Source organism: Castanea sativa, chromosome 8, assembly GCF_040712315.1.
Source record: "Castanea sativa cultivar Marrone di Chiusa Pesio chromosome 8, ASM4071231v1".
Classification (NCBI taxonomy): Eukaryota; Viridiplantae; Streptophyta; class Magnoliopsida; order Fagales; family Fagaceae; genus Castanea; species Castanea sativa.
This window is the reverse complement of record NC_134020.1, coordinates 35,471,933-35,494,353: the sequence shown is the minus strand read 5'-3', so window position 1 is coordinate 35,494,353 and position 22,421 is coordinate 35,471,933. Positions and strand designations below refer to the sequence as shown.

Genomic DNA, 22,421 nt, shown 5'->3' with positions numbered 1-22,421 from the left:
ATGTGGAGAATTTGTTTAGTTTGGGTTTAGATCTCGGTTAGGTCTGTTATTTTGCTATTTATTTGTTTCATTTCTTAAGACTGGTATTAGATGATAATTAAATGTTTAGGATTGCATAGCATGGTCGTTTAAATTATCATGTGAACATTTGCTAGGCTTATGGTTGTGTAAGCAACTTGTTGCTTGTGAGTTTCATGAAGTGATGGAATTTGCGGTGTTAACTTTGTTACATGGTATAATGTAGTTTGTATATCATCTATATCTGTCATTTCTCTTTTTTTTTTCTTTTTTTTTTCAGTTTATTGGTGTCTGGTTGATTTAGCAATAGCAGCTGCAGCAGCAGCAGCAGCTGCAGCTGCTGGGGCATGCGTGTATTTGAGGGACATTCCCATGCCAATATTAGGTTTCTTTAATTAGGTACTCCTCCTGTTAGCCCTGAATATGAGTATATGACACATATCTTCCTTGACTTTATTTCATTATATTTATTTGTACTTTGTTAATTTGTTTTGGGGACTTTAGTTTATTCTTACTTCTGAGATGTTGCCCCATGCTGCCCATTACCCCATTATCAAATAGCTCAGGTCATCTGTCTGCCAAAAGCATTTTCTCCTCCTAACTAAACAAGCAAAAGAGGATAAATATTAATAATGAATGAGAGAGGGAGAAAAAAAAATGGTAATAATGGTAAAAAGAAGTCATTAATGGTAATAACAAATAATTATGCCACTAAAAAAGAATAATTGCCCAAACATTATTAAAATAATACCAATAATATAAATTTATTATTATTATTATTATTTAGTAAGTATATGAAGTAGTTGAATTATAAGTATGAAATAAACTCCCTTATATATACATTGTCCTTTTTGGTAATTTGTCCCTCAAACTGCAACTTTTATAGTTTTAGCCAAACACTCAGCTTTTTCAAAAAGCACTTTTTAACAGCTTTTACCAAACACTCAGCTTTTTGAAAAATCACTTTTTCATTATGCACTTTTTCAAAACTCAACTTTTTCATTATGCACTTTTTTAAAAAGCCCAACCAAACTCACCCTAAGTCATTTTCAAGTTCAAAGTATCTTATTCTTCTTTAATTATTTGGTCACAAATCAATTGAATCAGAACCGAGTTTCAAAATCTGTTGTGTCTACTGAACGTGCCTGATGCGATGAATTCACTATTCCAATTCTCGCAGCCCATTAAATATTTGTTGCATCACTTGTGTGTAAATGCTATTCTATTTTTTTTTTTTTTTTTTTTTTTGAGGATACTACCCTAATTGAACTAGGAAGTAATTTCAAGAGGTTAGGAGTAAGTTCATGTCCATAGTTCAAGCCGGGTTGGTTTTGGACTCAACCCGCTAGTGTCGGGTGGAGGACAGAGGAACCCGAAACTGACCACAGGATTCACTCGGTTGAGTCATTTTTGGGTAAGGGTGAGTATCAGTCAGTTGCCGGAACCTAAAAAAGTCATCAAAATCTGCAAAAAAAGTCCTCGGAATCTGGAAAAACTCACTAGAATCTAGAAAAACTCGCTGGAATATGCATTTTATCGCCAGAATTTACATTTTTCGTTGAAATCTGCATTTTTTCACTAAAAATTGCTGGCATTTGGTTGGGTATGGCTAAATCCCACCAGATTTAGATTTGGTCGAGATCTCACCGAATATGGCTTGTTTTGCAGGATTTGGCCGAATTTTTGTATATAATTTCAGTCGGGTTCGGGCTGCTTGGGTTTTGGAGAAGCAAACCCGCCACTCGACTCGTCGGTGGTGTCGGTGTTGGTTCTTGAAATTAAAAACTCACCACCGACCGACTAGAGCTTCGGTTCAAGTTGAAATCGGGTTGACGTCAAGCAGGTTGGTTGGATTTGGACACCCTTAGCCTAAAGTGTTTTAAATGGGTATAAAAGAAATTGTTACATACCTCTTGGAATTTGTGTGTTTGTATGTGATTTTTTTTTTTTTTGGGTAAAAAAATGGGTAGAGGGGGTGACCATTGTAGCTTCTCTATCAAGGCATGACCATAGTAGCATCCTACTCGCTCTCGGGCTAGGAAGCATGGGTGCGGCGTTCCAAATGCCGCACCCGCGTCCGACGCAGCCCGACGCAAGGACATGCAGGCGACGCCGCTGCCTGCGCATCCGTGCCGCGTCGGTCATTAAAAAAATAATTTTTTCGGCGCGATTCACGCCGATTCGGGCCAACGCGCGCGAAATCGGGCTGATTTGGCCCGAATCGGTCCGTATCGGGCGCAAACCGATACCGGCGAAATCGGCCGAAATCTGCTGATACCGGCCGAAATTCAAAAAAAAAAAAAAAAAAGGTGCAAACGCACCGTTTGGAAAAAAAGCCAAGACCCAGCCCTCTCCCTCTTCATTTTTCTTGCGCCTCTCTCCCATTCTCTGCTTCACTCTTCAACTAGGCTCTCTCTCATTCTCTGTATTGTAGTTATTATTTACTATTGCTCTTAAATTTGGTATATATTTATATAATGTGAAAAAAGTATGTTTAGCAATATATTAAAAATATAAATAAAAATATTTTTAATAATTTTTTAATCGCCGCACCCGCACCCTAATTTTTCAAAAATTGCCGAGTCCTGCACCCGCTCCCGCACCCGCACTCGAATCCCGAAACGCACCCGTGCTTCATAGCTCTCGGGCAAGACCATATACTTCCTATTTGTGTGAGGAACTTACTTATTTTGTAGGTCAACCATTTGGAATGGAGATATGATATAAAAAGCACAAACACACAACTAGTTGTTTGAGACTCAAACCCAAGTCTTGAGAGTTGAGACTTGTTAGCCTAGTATTTTACCAACTAGGCTACCCGAACGTTGGTAATGTTTTATATTGTGATCTTACCTCCATGTCACATACTTATGACGGTGGTTGCTACCAGAGAAAGTCACGCAAAATCCTAGAGCAAGGCACCTCTTTTGTAACTCACCAATCCATGTAAAGTTTTTGACGTTACATAGAAGCTAAAGGCAGTAAGGGGCATGACCTAATCACGCAAATAACAACTACAATTTAACATCCCCCACTCGCAAATAATGGGCATGACCTGATCACGCATTTTTCATGTCATTATACATGCACTTTGTTCATATTGTTTAATAACCTTTGTGCCCATTCAGAAAACTTGCGGGAAAATTTGGGAGCACTATAATATGTCTTATCAAAGTACTAACATAGCAACATTCTTAAAGTTTCTTGTTATGGTCCGACTTATTTGGCCACATTAGAATAATTCAGTATTTTTAATCCTCCCTATGTCTAACTCAGAGTTATGCTTAACCTCTACAAACATGTTGTACCCACAATTATGTTACAACATTTGAGAAGCTACATAACTAGGGGCGGAGCTAGGGGGTCATGGTGGGGGACCCCAACCCCACCACCTCACCTAAAAAACCAAGATCTTTTTTTTTCTTTTTTTTCTTTTTTTTTTTGTAATAATAATCTCAAACTCAATACTTCTTTATTAAAAATATTTTTGTAACTCTAATAATCTACCCAACAAAGTTTATTATATATAGCTTTAAAATTATAAAATGGTCTATTATGGCAGCATCCCCTAGTGAAAATGTTGAATTATATATATTTCTTCTAAGATGTTGCAATATACTTTTTGAGATTTATTTGCAATATTCCCACCTTTTAATAGTTGGAAATGTGATCAAAGATAAAAATAATAAGCATAGATTATTTTAAGTTAATTTAAAAATAAAACATCACAAAATCTCTTTAAAATATAAAGCATACATAGAGTATATTAGAGAGTTCAAGTATACCATCATACTTTTAATACTTGTAAATTAATTTATTTTTTTATTCTATTGTTGAGTAATCAAATGACTTGTTTAAAACTTTAAATGTTTTGTATTTAAATTAATCGTTTGTCTTCATATATTGTTAATTTGTATTTATATCTTTTTCTTGCTTGATGTGTTATATATACACACACCCACACACACAGAGGCACCTTACATTGTGAAGTATTTTAAGCATACTAATGATTATAGTTATAACTTACATTTATATTATATTTACTATGTTAATAAAAATAATAATTGATTAAGTAGGTTTTATTTATTTTAATTAACATTATTGAAATTAATTTTTCCTTCAACCTTTTATTTTAATATTGCTCCCATTGAACCAAAATCATGGCTCCACCATTGTACATAATATCTTTGCCGTGAATACAAATAAAATGCACGTGTTACCAAATAATCGTCCCTACGCTCTCATGCATGCCACTAAATTTCTAGCCCAATTGCTTTCCTAGCATTGGCCCTATAAACCGCATTATGGGTAACGTACACTAAATCTCCACCTCATGACATATTAGAAGGTCACCCAAGACATAAAATAAGATTTTTAACAATGACCCAAAGGACTCACAAGGTGAGTAAGTATGGATCCATTCACCCACCTTCATTCTCATTGAATAAGCCCAAGTAATATAAAATATATAAGCTATGGTGGAGTTTCTTCTCCAATCCAAAAAAGGGTATGTCTAAGCTCAATATAATATATAGTCTAGATGCTAACCAAGCTCCTAATTCGATCGAGTCTTCTATTTGCTCGCCATCCTAGATGCCAAATTAAAGTATTGGATCTAGCTGACTAGAGGCTACATGATTTGTGGACTATCTAGATCTATGCAACTATGCAAGGTCTTAAAATAAAAAATCAGACTTATTCCAACTAAGGTGACATCCACTTTTTCAATAACCTGAATTTTATACATACACAAGCATTATGTGATACAAATACAATGTTTTATTTCTGCTTGCTACCTAATGGCTTGTTTTATTTCCGCTCCCTTCAATCCAAAGATTCCAAACAAACCCTAAATGCCAACGGCGATCCCTCAATAAGGAGTAATTTTTAAGTATTCTCGGAGCATAGAGAATGATACTATCTCCTCTTACATTTATAGTGAGATCTACTCATTAAATTCATAATGGAGTCAATCATAAATGTGAGAAGTGGAAGTACTATTTCACTACACTACAAGAATAGCTAAGAATTTTCTATGAATAAAACCCTGTCTAAGCTTGTTGCCATACATTTTTGCCACGCTATCCAACGTATGGTAGATTGGTAATGCGTGCCCGCTCTCCAAAAATTAGTGGTAATGCTACCATGATTATAGAAGATGTCATGTATCATGTGCTTGATACATATGATATGAACAGCCAATATCATCTTTAGAAAAAATATATATCACACACATCACAAGGTCAACTATAAAGTATAAACGCTAAGTCAGTTTCATTTAGGACCACATCTCTCCATGCGCAACTGCATTGTAGTGACCTTCAATAATTATGCACCTACCATGAAAAATCCGTGAAATGCTTAAATCAAATACACCTACAATATTATAGTCAGCAATTTTAAATACGACTTTGATTTTTTGGTCATCAAAAAACTTTATGAAGTGATCCCGGGTTTCAATCAGCAATTCACATGATGAAAGGCATTTAAGGAATCTCTTTAATTTAGTACAACATACAACAAGATAACCACTTTTTATTTCATTTATAGGGTAACGTGACCGATACTATGTTGAATGTTCCTAAGGAGAATCGTATACTAGGTTAGCCATTACTCTCTATAGGTTTGTCTACATTGCACCAAAAAATCACTCCACAAAATTTAAAGAAATACCATTGTTATCCTTCTAATGAAGTTCAAATATCCAACTCATGAGCAAATCACGTCGGAGTCCAATAATTAATTTTTTTCTAAATAATAATTAATTGTTGTACATTTTTTTGAGATAGTAATAATATGCTGCTAACCTATTAACTTGAACATTTTTCTCCTCCTAGATTCCCAAGTACTTTGCGTATGGGAAAATGTCAATTTAACTACAAGATCTTTGACAATTAATTGTTATACTTGTATGAGTCATTTTAGCCACAAAGATGAGAATAGAGTTTTTTTGGGATATGTTTCATCTCATTAATTGTTTATAGATTTTAAATTATGCAATGAGAAATTGTTTCTCTTCAAACATTGGCAGGGTGGGGGCGGCAACGAGGCAAGGAAGGTTGCCTTGATCGACAAGGCTAGGTTGAGTCGGGGGCAAAATACTCTCTTGCGAGGCAAAGGTAGGGTGCCCATGATTCGATCCTACCCTATTGGCAAATTCTCTTGGTGACTTGATTGACATAAACAGATCGTATAGATGATCATGGATTGTGTTCAATGTATCTCCTTAACTCCTTTGCATACCATTCATCCTAATCTTAGAAAACAAAGACAAATTGGTTGTCCCCTATATCATGATTCATGAGGTAACATCCCTTTCTTTGAAGTATTGTTTTCATTGCTGTCACTTTGAAATCTTTATTTGTAAACAACAATCGTCCCATTTGTTGTAATCCATCGCTAGACACCTAAAGCAAGAACAAACAACCAACCCGGCTTCCAAAGAAAATCGTGCGAGGTGAGAAGGAAACTTGCACAAGAGCAATCCCGAAAATTCTCATTACATCCAAGTCTACGGTCTACCTAGGAAACCTATAAACTTAGAGTAACAGTAGTTAAAGGATAAACTATTCTTTTGGTACCTTAATTTTAAAATGTTTAGATTTGGTACTTGAAAATTTAAAAAGGGAGCGAACTTTTTTTTTTTAAGAAATAATTACAACATGCTGCTAACTCCACAACTCGAACCATTTTTCCTCTAGATCTCCAAACATTTTGTATATAAAAATGTGTCAATTCAGTTACAAGACATTTGGCAAGGGAAGAAACAGTTTGGTCACTCCATTTAAAAAAAAAAAAAAATTATTTGACTAAATAGAATGCTGAGGCACCCCTTTTTGAGGATTAAATTGGACAAATCAAGTAATTAAGGGATCAAAATCAAACAAACTCCATATTTAAAAACCAAAATTTCTTCTCTTATAAAAAACAAAATTGAACCACCCGTACTTAAGGGACCAAAACTTACCTAAATTTTGAAAAATGAAATTATTTACTTGTTGAAATTTAAGGGATCAAATCCAAGTTTTTTAATTGAAGGACCAAAATCAAAGTTATATGAACTGATATATAATTTACCTTAATTTAGGCTCCGTTTGGGAGTTCATAAGGGAATGAAAATGAACAATCATAAGGGAATAGAAAGGAATGAAATTGAATGTATTTAAGTAAGGGAAAAGAATAGAATGAAATGAAATTATGTAACCTTGAGTGGATGTTTTAAAATAAAAGAATGAAAATGAATGGAATGTAAGTAATCTTGTTTGGGAGCAACGTGAAGAGAATGTAATGGAATCATTTTATGACAATATTACTATTAGACCCATATTTTAAAATAAAGGGTTGAATATATAGGAGTGTTTTTGGAGTTTTAGTAAAAAAAATCATTAAATCTAGTTCCATTCTCTCTCATTCCTCCTAATTTTGGGAGGAATGAAAATTTGAGGTTTTAAAGGAGTAGAGAGGAATAAATGTTCCCTCCTACCAATTCCATTCTCTCCCACTTAAACTCTCAAACAATGGCCCAAACAAGGGAATGAGTTTTCCATTCCCTTCATTAAAACTCCCAAATAAAGGAAATGAAGAATATTCTAAAATTATTATTTTCATTCCTTTCCATTCCATTCCCTCCTCCCAAATGAGGCCTTAAAGTCCAATCGATTCTCAAAAAAAAAAAAAAAAGAAAGTCAAATCCTATGCCATGGATTATCTTAATTAATAGGAAATACTCATAACAATTAGAATTTAGAAACAATACATAAGTTCTTTATTTATCCAAAAATAAATAAATTAGGTTCTTTAATTAAATTCAAACACTTTTTTTGAGTAAATTAAATTCAAACACTTGATTGCATTGGCCAATAAAACATAAATACTTTATCTAAGTTTTACATATTCATAAATGTGTGTATATTATATATTAATTAAGTAATAAAATATAGTATAGCTTTTTTATACTTATTTTTCTTTTTGTAAATGAAAATATAGTATATCTAAGCTTAAATGCTTAATAGTTGGGTTTGTCATGCAAACATATCGAAATTCTTTAAAGAAAAATTGCTTCAACCATTCTATTCATTGTGGATTTTCTTCAAAGCCAATCTTGCTTGGAAATTAAAATATCAATGAAACCGAAAATAATAATAATAACAATAATTTCAATAATTTGAAAGTTTGAGTAATATTAGAGACATGCTAAATAATTTCAATTTTTATTCACAAAAATTCACTATTTTTTTTTCTCAACACATTATCTATTGTGTTATTTTGTTAAAGGAAAAAAAAATTGCCATTAGAGTTAATTTACATCGAAACAGGGGAATGTGAAAAACATGGTACAACTGTACAACTACATCCTGACAGTGAGTTGGATAGTTTTAACTTTTAAAACCAGCCTTGACAATTGGCAAATGAGATAGGTAAGACGTAATTAAGCTAAATTAGTATTAGTAGTTGTTGTTTGTTGGTGCTCTCAATAGGAATAGTAATGGGTCGAGTTTGGGACAGTTTTTTTATGTCCAAACTCACCTCGCGGGCCCACCCCCATTGTCTGAACCCACCATGTTCAATAAATGGGTTTTTTAAAACCCCCAAACTAGTCCCGTCAGGCCCTGTCCCGTCATGCCACTTCAAGGCCAATCTAAAGGCCCCAAATCGAACCCAAAAATGAATAAAAATAATTACAGCATTTTCTTGGCAATTTTCTTGTCATCCAAACGGATGCCAAAATCTAACAAACCAATCCATACCGAAAATCCAAAATATCCCAAAAATTTTGCAAATGCAGAAGGAAAATTAGCAAATATGAAAATCCCACCAACAAAACACAAAAAAAACCCAACAAATTTGGCTCACAATAATGGCAAACCCAGCTAACCACAAGACAAATTCCCCTCACCTTACAAAGAGAAAAAGAAAATGAAGCTCTCATCGTAACAACAGCTTCATGTGATGTGAGTCCATAATTGGCAATGGAGGTCTTGGGCTTCTATCGGTGGCTGTTGGCGGAACGATGTGGGGTTGGCGATTGGTTCATAGGTGGCAGTCAATATTTTTAGCTAACTGGTTGTGGGTCTGTAACGGGTGAGGGGTGGTTCATGGTGATTGTGGAGATTTTCGTGATTGATGAGAGTTTCAACTTGTCGGCGGCGGGATTTGGGATGATTTGTAGGTGAAGAATTTTTTTTTTCTTGGATCTTTTTTTTTGGGCCTTGGTTATGGTTGTGGTGGTTTAGGTGTGTTGCGTGGTAAAAGCTTGAGAGAGAGAGAGAGAGAGAGAGAGAGAGAGAGAGAGAGAGAGAGAGAGAGAGAGAGAGAGAGAGAGAGAGAGAGAGAGAGAGGTGGCTGAGAGTGGGATTAGGTTTAAAGTTTGGGTAATGGGTTAGGGAATTTGACTACATTCGGGTCGAGTCCGGGTTTGGGGCGAGTATCACTAAAACCCGTACTCAACCTGAACCCGCTTCGAGTTTTATTTGAAAAACCCAAAGCCAATCCTATTGTTTCGTGGGTCAGTTAAAATACGACCCATTAGGGTCGGGTCGGGTAAAAATTGTCATTCCTAGCTCTCAATGTCCTTTCTCATTATTATTTTTATTTTAATGAAATGCTATATCCACAACATTTTTACAACAAATCTTAAGTGACTAGTTGTTACGAGTTGTTATTAATAGATAAGAAAGTAATTTTAGTGGTAGGTTCAAATTATAACAATAGTAACTTACCACTTTGATTTGTTGTGAATGTGTTGTAAAATATTACGGACTTAGTATTTCTCTTTATTTTATTATATAAATAATAAAGTTAGAAATACAATAAAAATTTGTTTACAAAAAATACAATAAAAATTTACACTCAAATTATTTTATCATTTCATACACTTGAAAAATAAATAAATAAACCATCATAATTTGCAATTATTTTTGAGGTTATTAAATAATTTGAAAATGTGGTTAATTGTTTTGGTGGTGCGGACTCTTAGATATATGATAAATTAATTAATAAAAAAAGCCAAATGAGATAGATATAAAAAAAATAAAATATTTTATCTCCTCTTTCTCTCTCTTCAAGCACAACTCTCATTGTTTATATTATTTAATATTGTAGTTTATATTATTTTAATAAGTTGTATGGAAAAATAGAAATTGAGATGTTGGATGAGTTGTAAAATGGGATGGTAAAATAAATAAAATATATTTTTAGGGTATAAAATAGAGACTTTTTTGCATCTCCGATGCTAGTACTCTTACTGTTCACTGTAAATTTTTTTAAGTATACATTCTCGAATGAAGCTTGTTTTTAGATGGTCAATGGCTATTTTATCAACGCCCCCCCCCCCCCCCCCAAATGCTAATGATCTACCACTTGTGGAAGAGTAAATTTCATGACTACTAAGTTCACAAATGGGTATCACTAATATTACTTTATTATTCATCATTAAAAACTTACGACATTGTTTTCTTGTGAACTTTGTTCCAACTCTAAACTAATTGCTCCTAAAATGTATTGAGTGACTACAGCATTAGCGAGCAAATTATTTTACAGAAGAGCATACAACAAGTCCTAACATACAAGATATAATAGGAAAATTAGTTGACCATTCTAATAACTTAGGTCAACATTAGAAAAAATTGGTTAAAGGAAAATTATCTTGGTCAACATAAAAAAAATAACTTATTTTAGAGATTGCTTTCTACTATTTTTTATTTTTTTTTAAAACAACTCTATCTCACAGTAAGCTAAATAAGAGAAGTTAAAAGTTTTTTTTCAACTCATTTAAGACTACTACCAAACATAGGAAAATAAGATAATTTTATAGAAAACATTTTTTAGAAAATGACTTATTTACTAAAAAACATTATTGCCGAAATAAACAAAGTGTAAGCTCTTTCATTGGTATCCTAATCTTATTGGCGGCATTCTAGATTTAGGGCTTGCACCTATTTTCCATAGATTCTATAAGTTCTTTTCTTCATGATCTTTTGCTTTTACTATTTGAAAAATTAGGAAAAGCTAGGATAAAAGGAATTCAATTCAAAAGTTAAATTGGGTGGTGTTAATGTATTGCATCTAAGTTACTAATATACTATATGTAAGTTTCATTTATTAATTAATAAGGTATGAAAATATAGTATATCTTTTTTTTTTTCTTTTCTTTATAGTATATCTGAGCTGAATAGTGTTGGGCTTTGACATTCAAACATATAGAAATTAAATAAATAAAAAATTGGTTCAACCATTCGATTAGTCGTGAATTTTCTTCAAAGCCAACCTTGCTTGAAAATAGGAATTTCAATGAAACATGAAGAAAACAATAGGAGAAATGATATGTCCAAAATATTTTCATAATATTTTTACAACAAATTCTAAGTAAGAGATTGTTACTAGTTGTTATTGTTAGGGCAAAAAAGTAATCTTAGTATTATGTTCAAATTTGAACCAATAACAACTAACCACTTATAATTTGTTGTGAAAATATTGTAAAAATGATATGAACGTAGCACATTTTAAAAAATAAAGAGTTTCAATAAATTGAAAGTTTGAGTAATGTTAGAGACATGCTAACAAATTTTTTTTTTCTCTCAAGACATTTTCTATTTTTGAAACTGGAAAGAGTAATTGAGGCCTAAATATTACTTACACCAAAACTGGGTAACGAGCATTGAGGTGAAAGACTATAGGTATTGCACCGGGTGCAATTACACCACACCTGTTCATATAAATTTTTATCACTTTTATTTTTTAGCTTTAACTTTTTAATTTTATCAATTTTTTTTTATTCAATGGTTGAGATTAAAAGTTTATTTTTTGAACTTTCAATCCCAACTGTGTATTACAATTACATCAAGAGTAATTCTTAGGTACTCCCGGAGCACAGAGAATGGTACTTCCTCCTCTCACATTCATGGTGGGACCCGTTCATTAAATGCATGATAGGACCTACCATAAATGTGAGAGAAAAGAACACCATTTTTCTATGCTCCAGAACTACCTAAGAATTTTCCTTACATAAGGTGGAATACCCTGGGAATCGCACCTTATCCGAATCCCTGGCCGAAATATACTTCCGTGATTACTGATGACGGCAGCAGCGAGCAGACCATTTTTATTTACACAACTAACTAACTTTTACAACATAGATCAACAACATTACATGAAAATCAGTTGACCCTTCCGCGAACTCACGTCATTTTGACAAAAACCAATTTCATTCGCAACCTCTATCATCCTTCCTTCCTTAACACAAACAACAACAACAACAACGACGACGACAACAACAGCGACAACAACCTTAATCTGACAATCTCACTCAGAACCCTATTTTTCTCAAATATTCGATTTAGGGTTTACACTCTTAACTCTTCCAATTCAAAAAAAAAACTTCGATCGTTGGGTGGCGGTGTTGTTGATGAAATTGAGAGAGATTAGTGAGGTTGCTGTTGTTGTTGTTGTTGTTGAGGTGGGGAAATGAATGTGAGCCACGCGACGGTTCACCCGGTGGAGGAGTTTCCTACGACGGACGCTGGTGGTGGTGGTGGTGGTGGTGGTGGTGGTGATGGTGGCAACCCTCCGAGGCTGAGAATGAAAGATGTACAGGGCATGCCAGGCACGCGTGGTGGTCTAGCCTTGCGTGTGTGCCAGTTTCTCTTCGCGGTCGCGGCTGTTTGTGTCATGGCTACCACCAGTGACTTCCCTTCTGTCACTGCCTTCAGGTATAACAACAACTACACTTTAGCTAAAGCTTTATGCATTTGATTTTCGCTTTTTTTTTGTTTTTTTTTTTGTTTTTATAACTTCTTTTTGTTACAAAATAGTTTATGAATTTTGGATCTGGAAAGCATGTTTGGATGAATAATTTTGATCATACTGTATACAACATGTAGCCCAATTTGGGTTTTTGGAGATATCTGATTACAGATTTGTTATTGGTACATTGATTTTTAAACTAATTTCAATTTAGGTTCGCCTAACTATTGTTGGGACTATGACTTTGGATAGAATAGAATTGAGGAAAGGAATACAGCTGATCCTAAGTAATATCTGATTAAAGTTATGTTATTGGTGCATTGATTTTTAATCTAATTTCAATTTAGGTTCACCTAAGTACTGTCTAGACTATGACTTCAGATAGAATAAAACGGAAGAAAAGAATAAAGGTGACTCTAATTAATTTGTTGAGGATCGGTAGTTGACCCTAACAAATTTTGGACTAAGCCTTTGTTGCTGTTGTTGTAACTGTTATTAATATTGTCAGGGAGTTCGTAAATTGGTTTCTTGTCAATCTCTATGGGTAGGCAAATGCAAGAGTTAAGCTCACTCAGAGCATTTGGGGCTCATTCTAGACATTAACTTTGTAAGTCAAAGAGGATAAATATATGTGTATAAGCATCCATCCATCCCTCAAACATAGGTACATAGAAAGTTTAAGCGGTTGTCAAGTTCAAAACATGGTTGTGGAAATCTACAATACAGACAGGGCTGCAGGTTACACTTTTAAAATAGGATGCCTAGGCTGAGATCATATACATGTTTGGAGATACAGTTTGGAGAATTAATAAGCTTCTAAAGGGTTTTTGGTGAATTTTTTTTTCTGAATGATGGGATTCCCACAAGTGGGATCCCTTATAGGAAAGTGACATTTGCATTTTAAAGGTTCTTGTGGGATGATACATTGCCCAAGTTTTCTCATCTTTCACCTCCAAGCAGATGTTGTTTCTGTTATTCCCTAGGAGCTGGCTTGTGGATGATGGGGGAGATTTTCATAATTTCTTAAGCATTTCCACTGGTTTTAGGCTATGCTTGGTGGGGCATTTAGAGGGGCGATTAAGGTTTTAAAAGATTTTTTTTTGATAAATAACGTAAGAGTATTATTAATAATAATAAAGGAATTGCCAAACCGAGTACATTGGGGATGTACTAAGGATGCAGAAATCATGAAACAAGAGAACAACGGTCAAGAAAAATAGAAAAGGAAGAACAGGAAAAATGAGAAAAAACCACACTCCATTCGAAGAGAGTGTGTAAGAAAAAAGACTTAATCTCCAACAAAGAGCGTTCGCAACCCTCAAAACTTCTAGCATTCCTCTCTCGCCAAATGCACCAAATCAAACAGTGAGGTACCAACTTCCAAATATCAATGTGACGATGTCTCGCAAACTTTCCTTGCCAAGCCTCAAACACCTCAAGAACAGTACGAGGCATAACCCACTGAATACCAAACAAGTAGAAAACCAAAGACCACAGCTCCCAAGCTATGGTGCAATGAAGTAGAAGATGATCCACCGACTCCCCACACCTCTTACACATAAAGCACCAGTCAAGCACAATCACTCGTCTTTTACGAAGGTTGTCTGTTGTTAAGATCTTACCTAAGGAAGCAGACCAAGAAAAGAAGGCTACCCTTGGAGGAGCCTTCGATTGCCATATCATTTTCCATGGAAAAGAAACAGGATTATGAGGATAAAAGGAACTGTAATAATCTCTAACCTCAAATCCTGTATTCCTTGCAGACTTCCAACAAACCTTATCTGGTCCAAACCCTCTCACTGACGAGGAGTAGAGTAGCCCCATCAACCGATCAAAGGCTTCTTCTTCCCAATCTTGTGGAGGACGACGAAATAGCCACCTCAATCTCATTTGTTAACCCAAGTGTGCTTTATCATCAATTTTGTAAAACACTTTGCTTTTTTTGTGGGATAGGAATAGTCACAACTTTGAGGGATGTTAACAGACTATTTTGGAGCTGAAACTGCTGTTTTTCAAATCTTTGCATGAGTGGATGCTAGCTTTAGGCTACTTTTCCGCTTCCACCCTTGTAGATTTGCTTGATCATTGTACTCTTAAGATTTGAAGTTTGATGTACCCATAGTCTTAGAAATCTCCTCCTTGGTACTCTTCTCTTTCATAAGGTTTAGATTATGAATTTATCATATTCCAGAACGTGATGTGGTTTGGCTGACTGATGTTAAAACTGATGCTGATGTCTGTTGTACCTGTGGGTTCTTGTTAGTTCACAAAAATTATTTATAGGAATCCTAACCTACTTGATGTATCATGTTTGCTTTTTAGCTAGAAGTATAGTAATTAAATGCATTGACAACAGAAGTGTTAGCTTGATGATCTTTTTCCCTTTACAAACTTGGATATAATGATGGTGGAAATGCGATATTTGCGGGCTAAAAGGGCCTTCGCTAATATGAGGTCTGTGAAATTATTAAGCATCAGTGTGATGTGGGAACAATTGGCTTTCCTAAGTCAACAAGAATTAGGGTTTAGTTTTAGTAGCCTATATAAGGGTGCTATTGTTTTCCTATGGAGATAAGTTTGCTTGGTTAATAAAGTTTCTTTTGGAATTTTTTAGAATGTCTGGTGCTGACTCTTAGGCTTGTTCTCTCTTGGTTAGTCTGATTCCAAGAAAGCTTAGGTGTTGACTCCTAAGTTATCTATTTTTTATTTTTCTGTTCTTCAATTTTGTTATTGCATCCATTTTGGTTTGGTTCTACATCACAATGTTTGGTTTGCTGGTACTATGAAAGTGAACACCACCCTCCCTCTCCTGGCGGAAGCTGAGGCCATTAAGTGGGTCCTCTCTTTAGCTCCTGCCATGGGTAATGAATGCATCATAGTGGAATTGGAGTGCCAGTATTGTGTGCAGCTTCTCAATGATTTGGCCGAACCCCCCTTGGAGGATCTAGTCCTTGTGCTCTGATTTGAGAATTTTGTTGTCTGTTACTGATAAGGTTTTTGTAAAGTGGGTGCCTAGGTTGTGTAATGCAGCAGGCCACTCTTTAGCAAAATGGTCTCTATCCTATAATTTTTTTGGCCTTTTTGATATTGGGAATTGCCCTGCTTGTTTCTCTTTCATTATTTTGGAGGAGTCCAGGAGGGCCTTGTAGTCTGTTTTCTTCCTCTCAATAAAGTTTCTGGTTCATCAAAAAAAAAAAAAAAAAAACGATATAATCTAAGATTTGGGGAGTAGACAGATCTGGCACCTAGATAAACTTCCGCAACTGACTATTTATGTATATGCTTTTTCTTGTACTTTTATGTTGAATATATATCCGTAAGATTTTTTACATTTATTTTGTGTTGCTGTTTTTGAAATCTTAGAGCATCCCATTGGGTAATGCAAGCAAACAAAACCCTTAAAACACACTCCAGCAGCTCATCTCTTACTGTAGCAAACAATACATGTTGCTACAGTAAAAATAAAGAATACTGTAGCGTGGTGCATCCAATATTTCATTCGACAAAATCGTATTCTCTCTCTTGGCTGCATTGGTGCTTTTTTTTTAATTTTATTTTATTATATATATAATGGGATGAATTGGAAAATAAAGAATGGATGTGGGGTGTTTTATTAAAATTTTAATGTAAAATAAATGAAGTGTGTTTTGGTGATGCATAATGCATATATATTTAAAGAAGCCAATGGGAATGCTCTTATAAGCTTGACTATTTTTAATTTGTTTTTTCCTATCTAATGGTAGTCCAGCCATTTACTATTCCATGTCCTCAAGTTTTTCTAATTTTGATTTCCAGCTACCTTGTTGCGGCTGCTAGCTTGCAGAGTTGCTGGAGCCTTTCATTAGCTATCGTTGACATCTATGCCCTTTTAGTGAGGCGTTCATTGCAGAATTATCGAATTGTCAGTTTGTTTACTATTGGTGATGGGGTAAGAAAATCACATGTGATTCTAGCAAAAGACTGGATAACTTCTAGCACATGTTGGCACCACTTGCACTTTCTGCATGTCTGTGTGTTTTGTTTTTTCAGGATAAATAAATAATGTCACTTGTTTAGTGTTGTTTCCAGGTAATCACTGGATTTATGATTTCCTGCCCCCCTGGTTGTCTTATTATCACATTTTCCATTTAATTTACTGCACAAATTTCATATTTATTGTTATGCCGTCATTAACATTCATAAGCAGCATTGAACTCGTGTCATCTGCGAACTACTTGGCTAGCCTGAAATGATCTAATCATTCATTCATTAATGAACAAGAACATTTTTCATTCTCCATAGTTAGTTTTCAAGAGTAACTATGCATTGCATAGCTATCCTATGCAATGAAGAACCTATTTATAGATGACTTTATTTCTTCCCCGGTGAATACTGTAGGGAGTCCAAGTTGGCTCAAAACTAGTAGGGAACTCCAGCTATTCACTGGTTACTACAAGCAAACTGGAGTTGAGTTCAATTTGACTTGAAATGATAATGATTGTTGTGACTTATGTTTAAAATGCTAGCAGTAAACCTTAGGTTTTCTTTGGGAAATTTTCCTAATTATGCATACTAAGTTAGAAACTAATGTAAATTTGATTTTGAAACTATGTATCTTATGTCTCCATCATGTCTTTTTCTGCTGCAGATAGTGATATACCTTAGGTTTTCTTCGTGCAGTTGTCCTAATTATGCATGCTAAGTTAGAAGCTTATGTAAATTTGATTTTGCCACTATGTATCTTAAATCACATCCATGTCTTTTTTGGTTGCAGATTACATCCACTCTTACTTTTGCTGCAGCCTGTGCATCTGCTGGCATCACTGTCCTTATTGACAATGACCTTGGTGTCTGTGGACAAAACCACTGTATAGAATTTGAAACGGCTACGGGAATGGCTTTCATTAGTTGGTTCACTGCATTGCCATCTTTCCTACTGAACTTCTGGTCATTGGCATCCCGATGAACTAAAAGAAAGCGAAAGAAGATAGAGGCCATTTGGAATATCATGTGAAGCATAGACTTTGTTGGTTTGATCTTTCTTTCCTGTTGTGTTTTACAATGTCCAAAGTACTCAAAGTTGGTTGTGTTTAATCATGTGTATATACTATGTATATCAGGCTGGGATGTTCCTCATATACTCAACTCAAGTTTATAGTGATCACAATGGTGAAGTGGTAAACATTCATTTGGGATTTATTACTTAAAAAGTAATAGACGAGAATGAGTAATATAAAAGATTTTAAAGGATTGGTTGTGCATATGGTAAATGGCATCAAGTAATTCATAATTTAACTGATACATTGTCTCACCCTCCACTTTATGTCTGTAATTGCTGGAGATCCAAATAAATTTCAACTCTGTAATTGCTGGATTCACTAATCTAGTTATATTCCCTATTCATCATGATGCAACTCATTGCAACTCATTTAATCCAATTATTTGATAGAACTCACCATAAAAAACTGGCTTGCAAGGGAAAGGTACCCAAGAATTTATATACACATGATTAAGCATACACTTAAGCTATGTGGGACATTAAATTGTAACATCGTGATATAAATATCCTAAAACCTGAAACAAACCCTTAATGATGGGATTTCAGTAGTTGCGAAATTGCATCTCCTATAGAACTTGACTGTTAAAGAAAGGAAAGACGCACTAATAGATAACATTAAAGCATCATTTATTAACAAATTTAGCTTCAATTTCAATATAGTGCTTATCAACAATGTACTCCATTATTTTCATAGACGCGCTGGTCTCTGGAAATACTTAAATTAAAAACCACAAAAACAGCCTAATTGCTCTAAATGGAAAAGCAATTACCAGTAACAGCTAAACAAAAACTATAATTAATTATTACAAAGCTTATTTGAATCCATCAAATAGTATTTTACTAATTAAGAAAAATTAAAACAACTAAGGCACTTGCTAACAAAAGAAGGTGCTAATTGCTAAACAGCTCCCATTATTTTTAATTCCTACAATTACTAACCATTTACAGCACAAGTAGTTCTCAAAGTGTAAAAAGCACCGAACATTCCACAGTGAACCCATATAAGAAAGAGATAAATAAACTAACAAACTCAAACCCTCTAACTGCTCGCATCAAAAGCCTTATAGTTGAGTGACATTGACTAGCTCATTTATGGCTCTCATCAATTTTTGATCATTCTACCCCAAAAATAAAAACCAAAATCAAATTTATAAAGCAATATATTTGCCAAAGTGGAAGAAATTATTTAACTAAACATACACACATAGAGAGTAGCGATGGAGTAGCGAAATCAAATTTATACACACGAGTGCCGCCATGGGGTAGCGATGTTGCTATAGAGGAAGCAAAGCAAGGGGAGATGCTTTGGACACCATAGGTGAAATCATATGTAAACATATTATTCTTCTATAACAAGTTTGATTAGTATGTGTACATATTATTGCTTTGACTTAATTACTAATTTTCCTATGATAAAATTTCAAAATGTTTCCTTTTATGATGTGATGTGCATCTATGTTAGCCTGTGCATTAATTGTATGATTTGGTAGTGTTCCACCTTAATGTTTTCCTTAATTAAACATGAACTAGTATCTTTACTCTTTAGTTGAAGTTGATCTATTCGATCATGCGAACTTTGGGTCTATAATACTTTCCCAAGCCCATACCCTAACTTTGGACCTAAGTTTCGATTTAGTTGGACTTTTGGATAGAGGTCACGTTTGGTTCTTGGACTTATAACCAAGTGGCAACTCCTTTCTCTACCTTAACCTCTGAGTTAGTGGTGTATTCTAAAGCCCACGTTTAGGATGGGCACACATTGGGCAACTTCCATGAGATTCATTCACAAAACAAATATAATTACATTCATGGATCGCGCCTTAAAGCACTCACCGGAGGAGCGAGAGACATTGGATAAGTTTATCGAAGAATTTGCTAGACTCACACAATCTAATGAAAATCAAAACGAGAATGCAAAATGAGACTCAAATTTGTGGGCTCTCATTTTTACTTCACAGAAAATGAGCTATACAAAATGCATTCTTTTGAAAATGCATTTCAGGATAACCAATGGCAACGTGCATTTCACATTGTAGAAAATTTGTGAAATGCATTTTGCATAGAGGATTCAGACATGGGCTTAATTAATTATTCCTTATCTCACAATTCACCAACAAATAAAGGAGCATAGCTTTTGTGTGCACCGTCAAGGACAAGAAGTTAGTGACCTAATCGTGACATTTTATGGATGTTGTCTAAGAGTATGTCTTGCATAAGTAACATGTTATTCAACATTTTAGTGGACATCAAAATAGAATGTAATTTTAATGAACAGCATTTTTAATCCTTTTACAAAAGTGGTTAAAAATGGATCTTCATTCTTCACTTTGTTCTAAAGTTCGTTAATCTCTTCTTATGTCACACACTCTCTCCCTTGTGAAACATCCCAACAATTAAGTATAGACATTTTACTATCAGGCACAAGATTTTTTTTTAAACCTAGGACAGACCATTTAGGTGAGTGACTCAGTGGCAAAGTGATCAAAATGTCCATAACAAAGTGATCAAAATTGCACCGTGGTAGCCGTTACAGCTGAAAAGTTCAATGTCGGCCCCCAGATTTTATGTACTAAAACCCCTAGAAAAATATTGATGTAAATATCAGACTATTCAGTTTATGCTAACCATTTCCACAAGTCCAACAGGTACATATATTTCAGACCAGTACAAGATTAAAAGGGTCTTTTGAAAAAAAAAATTAAGAACATAAAGAGAAGATTATTGAACCAAAACTTTTGGGACGACTCATTTTGGTGCTCCACCATTATTGAACTAAAATTGTCAAACATTGGCATTGTCCTATAGACCACTTACTCCTGGTCTGTCACCATGTGGCATTGCATATGGTAGCAATGCTAGTAGCCAGAAATACCATGGACTTGGTGAGGAGCTCCAACATAGATCAAGGAAACAAGCAGCGACGACACAAATCAAGATGAGTGACTATCAACAACCTAAATCTGTAGGAATCGTTTGACCTGTGAACAATTTCTGGGATCAACAAGTCTGAATACCATCGAACATTTCCATCCCTTAAATTGCTTTTTTCTGTTATAAAACCAACCCGGACAGTAGAGAATTAACCCGATCCAACCTACTGATTCAATCGGAATTTTAAAGCCATGGTCATAGATGCCTAATAGATATTTCTAGAGAGAAATTGTAGGATTTGCTTCTGCTTCTGACATTGATGTTGATTCAATCATTCAACAAGGTGTATCCATATATTTTAGCAATGCTAGAAACAAAATTCCACCACCTTTTAATAGGGCACATATGACATACCACGAAATTTGAACTAGTCTAAGAGCATTAGTACTCCGCTTCTAAAACTCATAATATGCTATATTTTAGCATTAACGCACAAAAAACATGCATTACCCAGACTTCTAATTGTAATTTTTTTTATAATCTTACTACAGTAACCTCTTACAAGTAAGAGCTTAGAGTATTAACATCCGATATCTTTAAATTATTCTATTTTACCATCTCAAAAGTAACTTTATTTATTATACCATATCATTTTACAATACACTCAACATCTCAATTTTTATTTTAAAATACAACACATTAAAATAATATAAATTATCCAATAAAATAATAAAAAATTATCTACCTCTTCACTTTCTAATTTTTGTCATAGCCTCTCTGTCTCTCTTTCAACAATGAAACAACTCAATCACTAACACGCCACCACTGCCTTTGCCCACCGAAATCCACTAGAACCAAAAAACAAAAAACAAACCCAATAAACCCATTAAAAAAAAAAAAAATCAAACAACCTAGTCACTACCACCACACCACCACTGCCCACCAAAATCCCATTGGAACCCCCCCCCCCCCCAAAAAAAAAAAAAACCCACCAAACATCCAGCAAACCCATTAAACAAACATATTGTCACTACCACCATGCCACCACCATGCCCACCATGTCATCACTACCCACCAAAATCTCATCTGAACAAAAAAACCAAAAAAAAAAAAAAAAAACCCACCAAAAACCTAGCAAACCAATAGCGAAAACAATCAAACAACCCACTGCCCACCATGCCAACCTAACCAACCAATTTAAATCCAACCCAAACCCATCAGAATCCAAAACTCCAACCCATCGGAATCCAAAATCCAACCCATCCGAACCCAAAAGACAAAATTCCATAGCAAGAAATCAGAGAAAACGCCAATCTCCACCACGCCATGACCATGCCGTGACTACTTTGAATCCAACCCAACTCTGGTGGCGAGCTTTGAACAAGAGAGAGAGATGTGAGAGAGGGAGTGAGAAGTGAGGACTGAAGAAAGAGGAATCAAGTAAAAAAAAAGGAAAAAAGAGAGGAAGAAGTAGAACTAAGTGGCTCACATAGAGAAAAAAATAATATAATATTATACAAGATGCTACAATACCGTCATAAAAGTAAAACAATATTGTAGCACTATTGTAAAAAATTTTGCAATTAAAAGTTCGAGTTACACGTGTTATTTGTGCTTTGATGCTAAAATATACCATGTTTTACCATTTAGAAGCCCGCATACTGATGCTCTAACTGTAGCAAGATTGTATCATTAAAAAATATTATTTTACTGTGTTTTCCTTTTTTATTTATTGATATTTGTGACTCTCTCT

At 34.6% G+C, this 22,421-nt stretch overlaps 1 protein-coding gene across 1 annotated transcript; it reads left to right on the top strand.

The window, feature by feature from the left end:
* The first annotated feature begins 12,139 nt into the window (after window positions 1-12,139).
* Window positions 12,140-17,999, top strand: LOC142608395 (CASP-like protein 5A2). Its single transcript, XM_075780170.1, has 3 exons — window positions 12,140-12,725; window positions 16,555-16,687; window positions 17,513-17,999. The coding sequence occupies exons 1-3, from the start codon at window positions 12,481-12,483 to the stop codon at window positions 17,702-17,704; spliced, it is 570 nt and encodes a 189-aa protein (XP_075636285.1). The 5' UTR covers window positions 12,140-12,480; the 3' UTR covers window positions 17,705-17,999.
* Window positions 18,000-22,421: the final 4,422 nt, after the last annotated feature.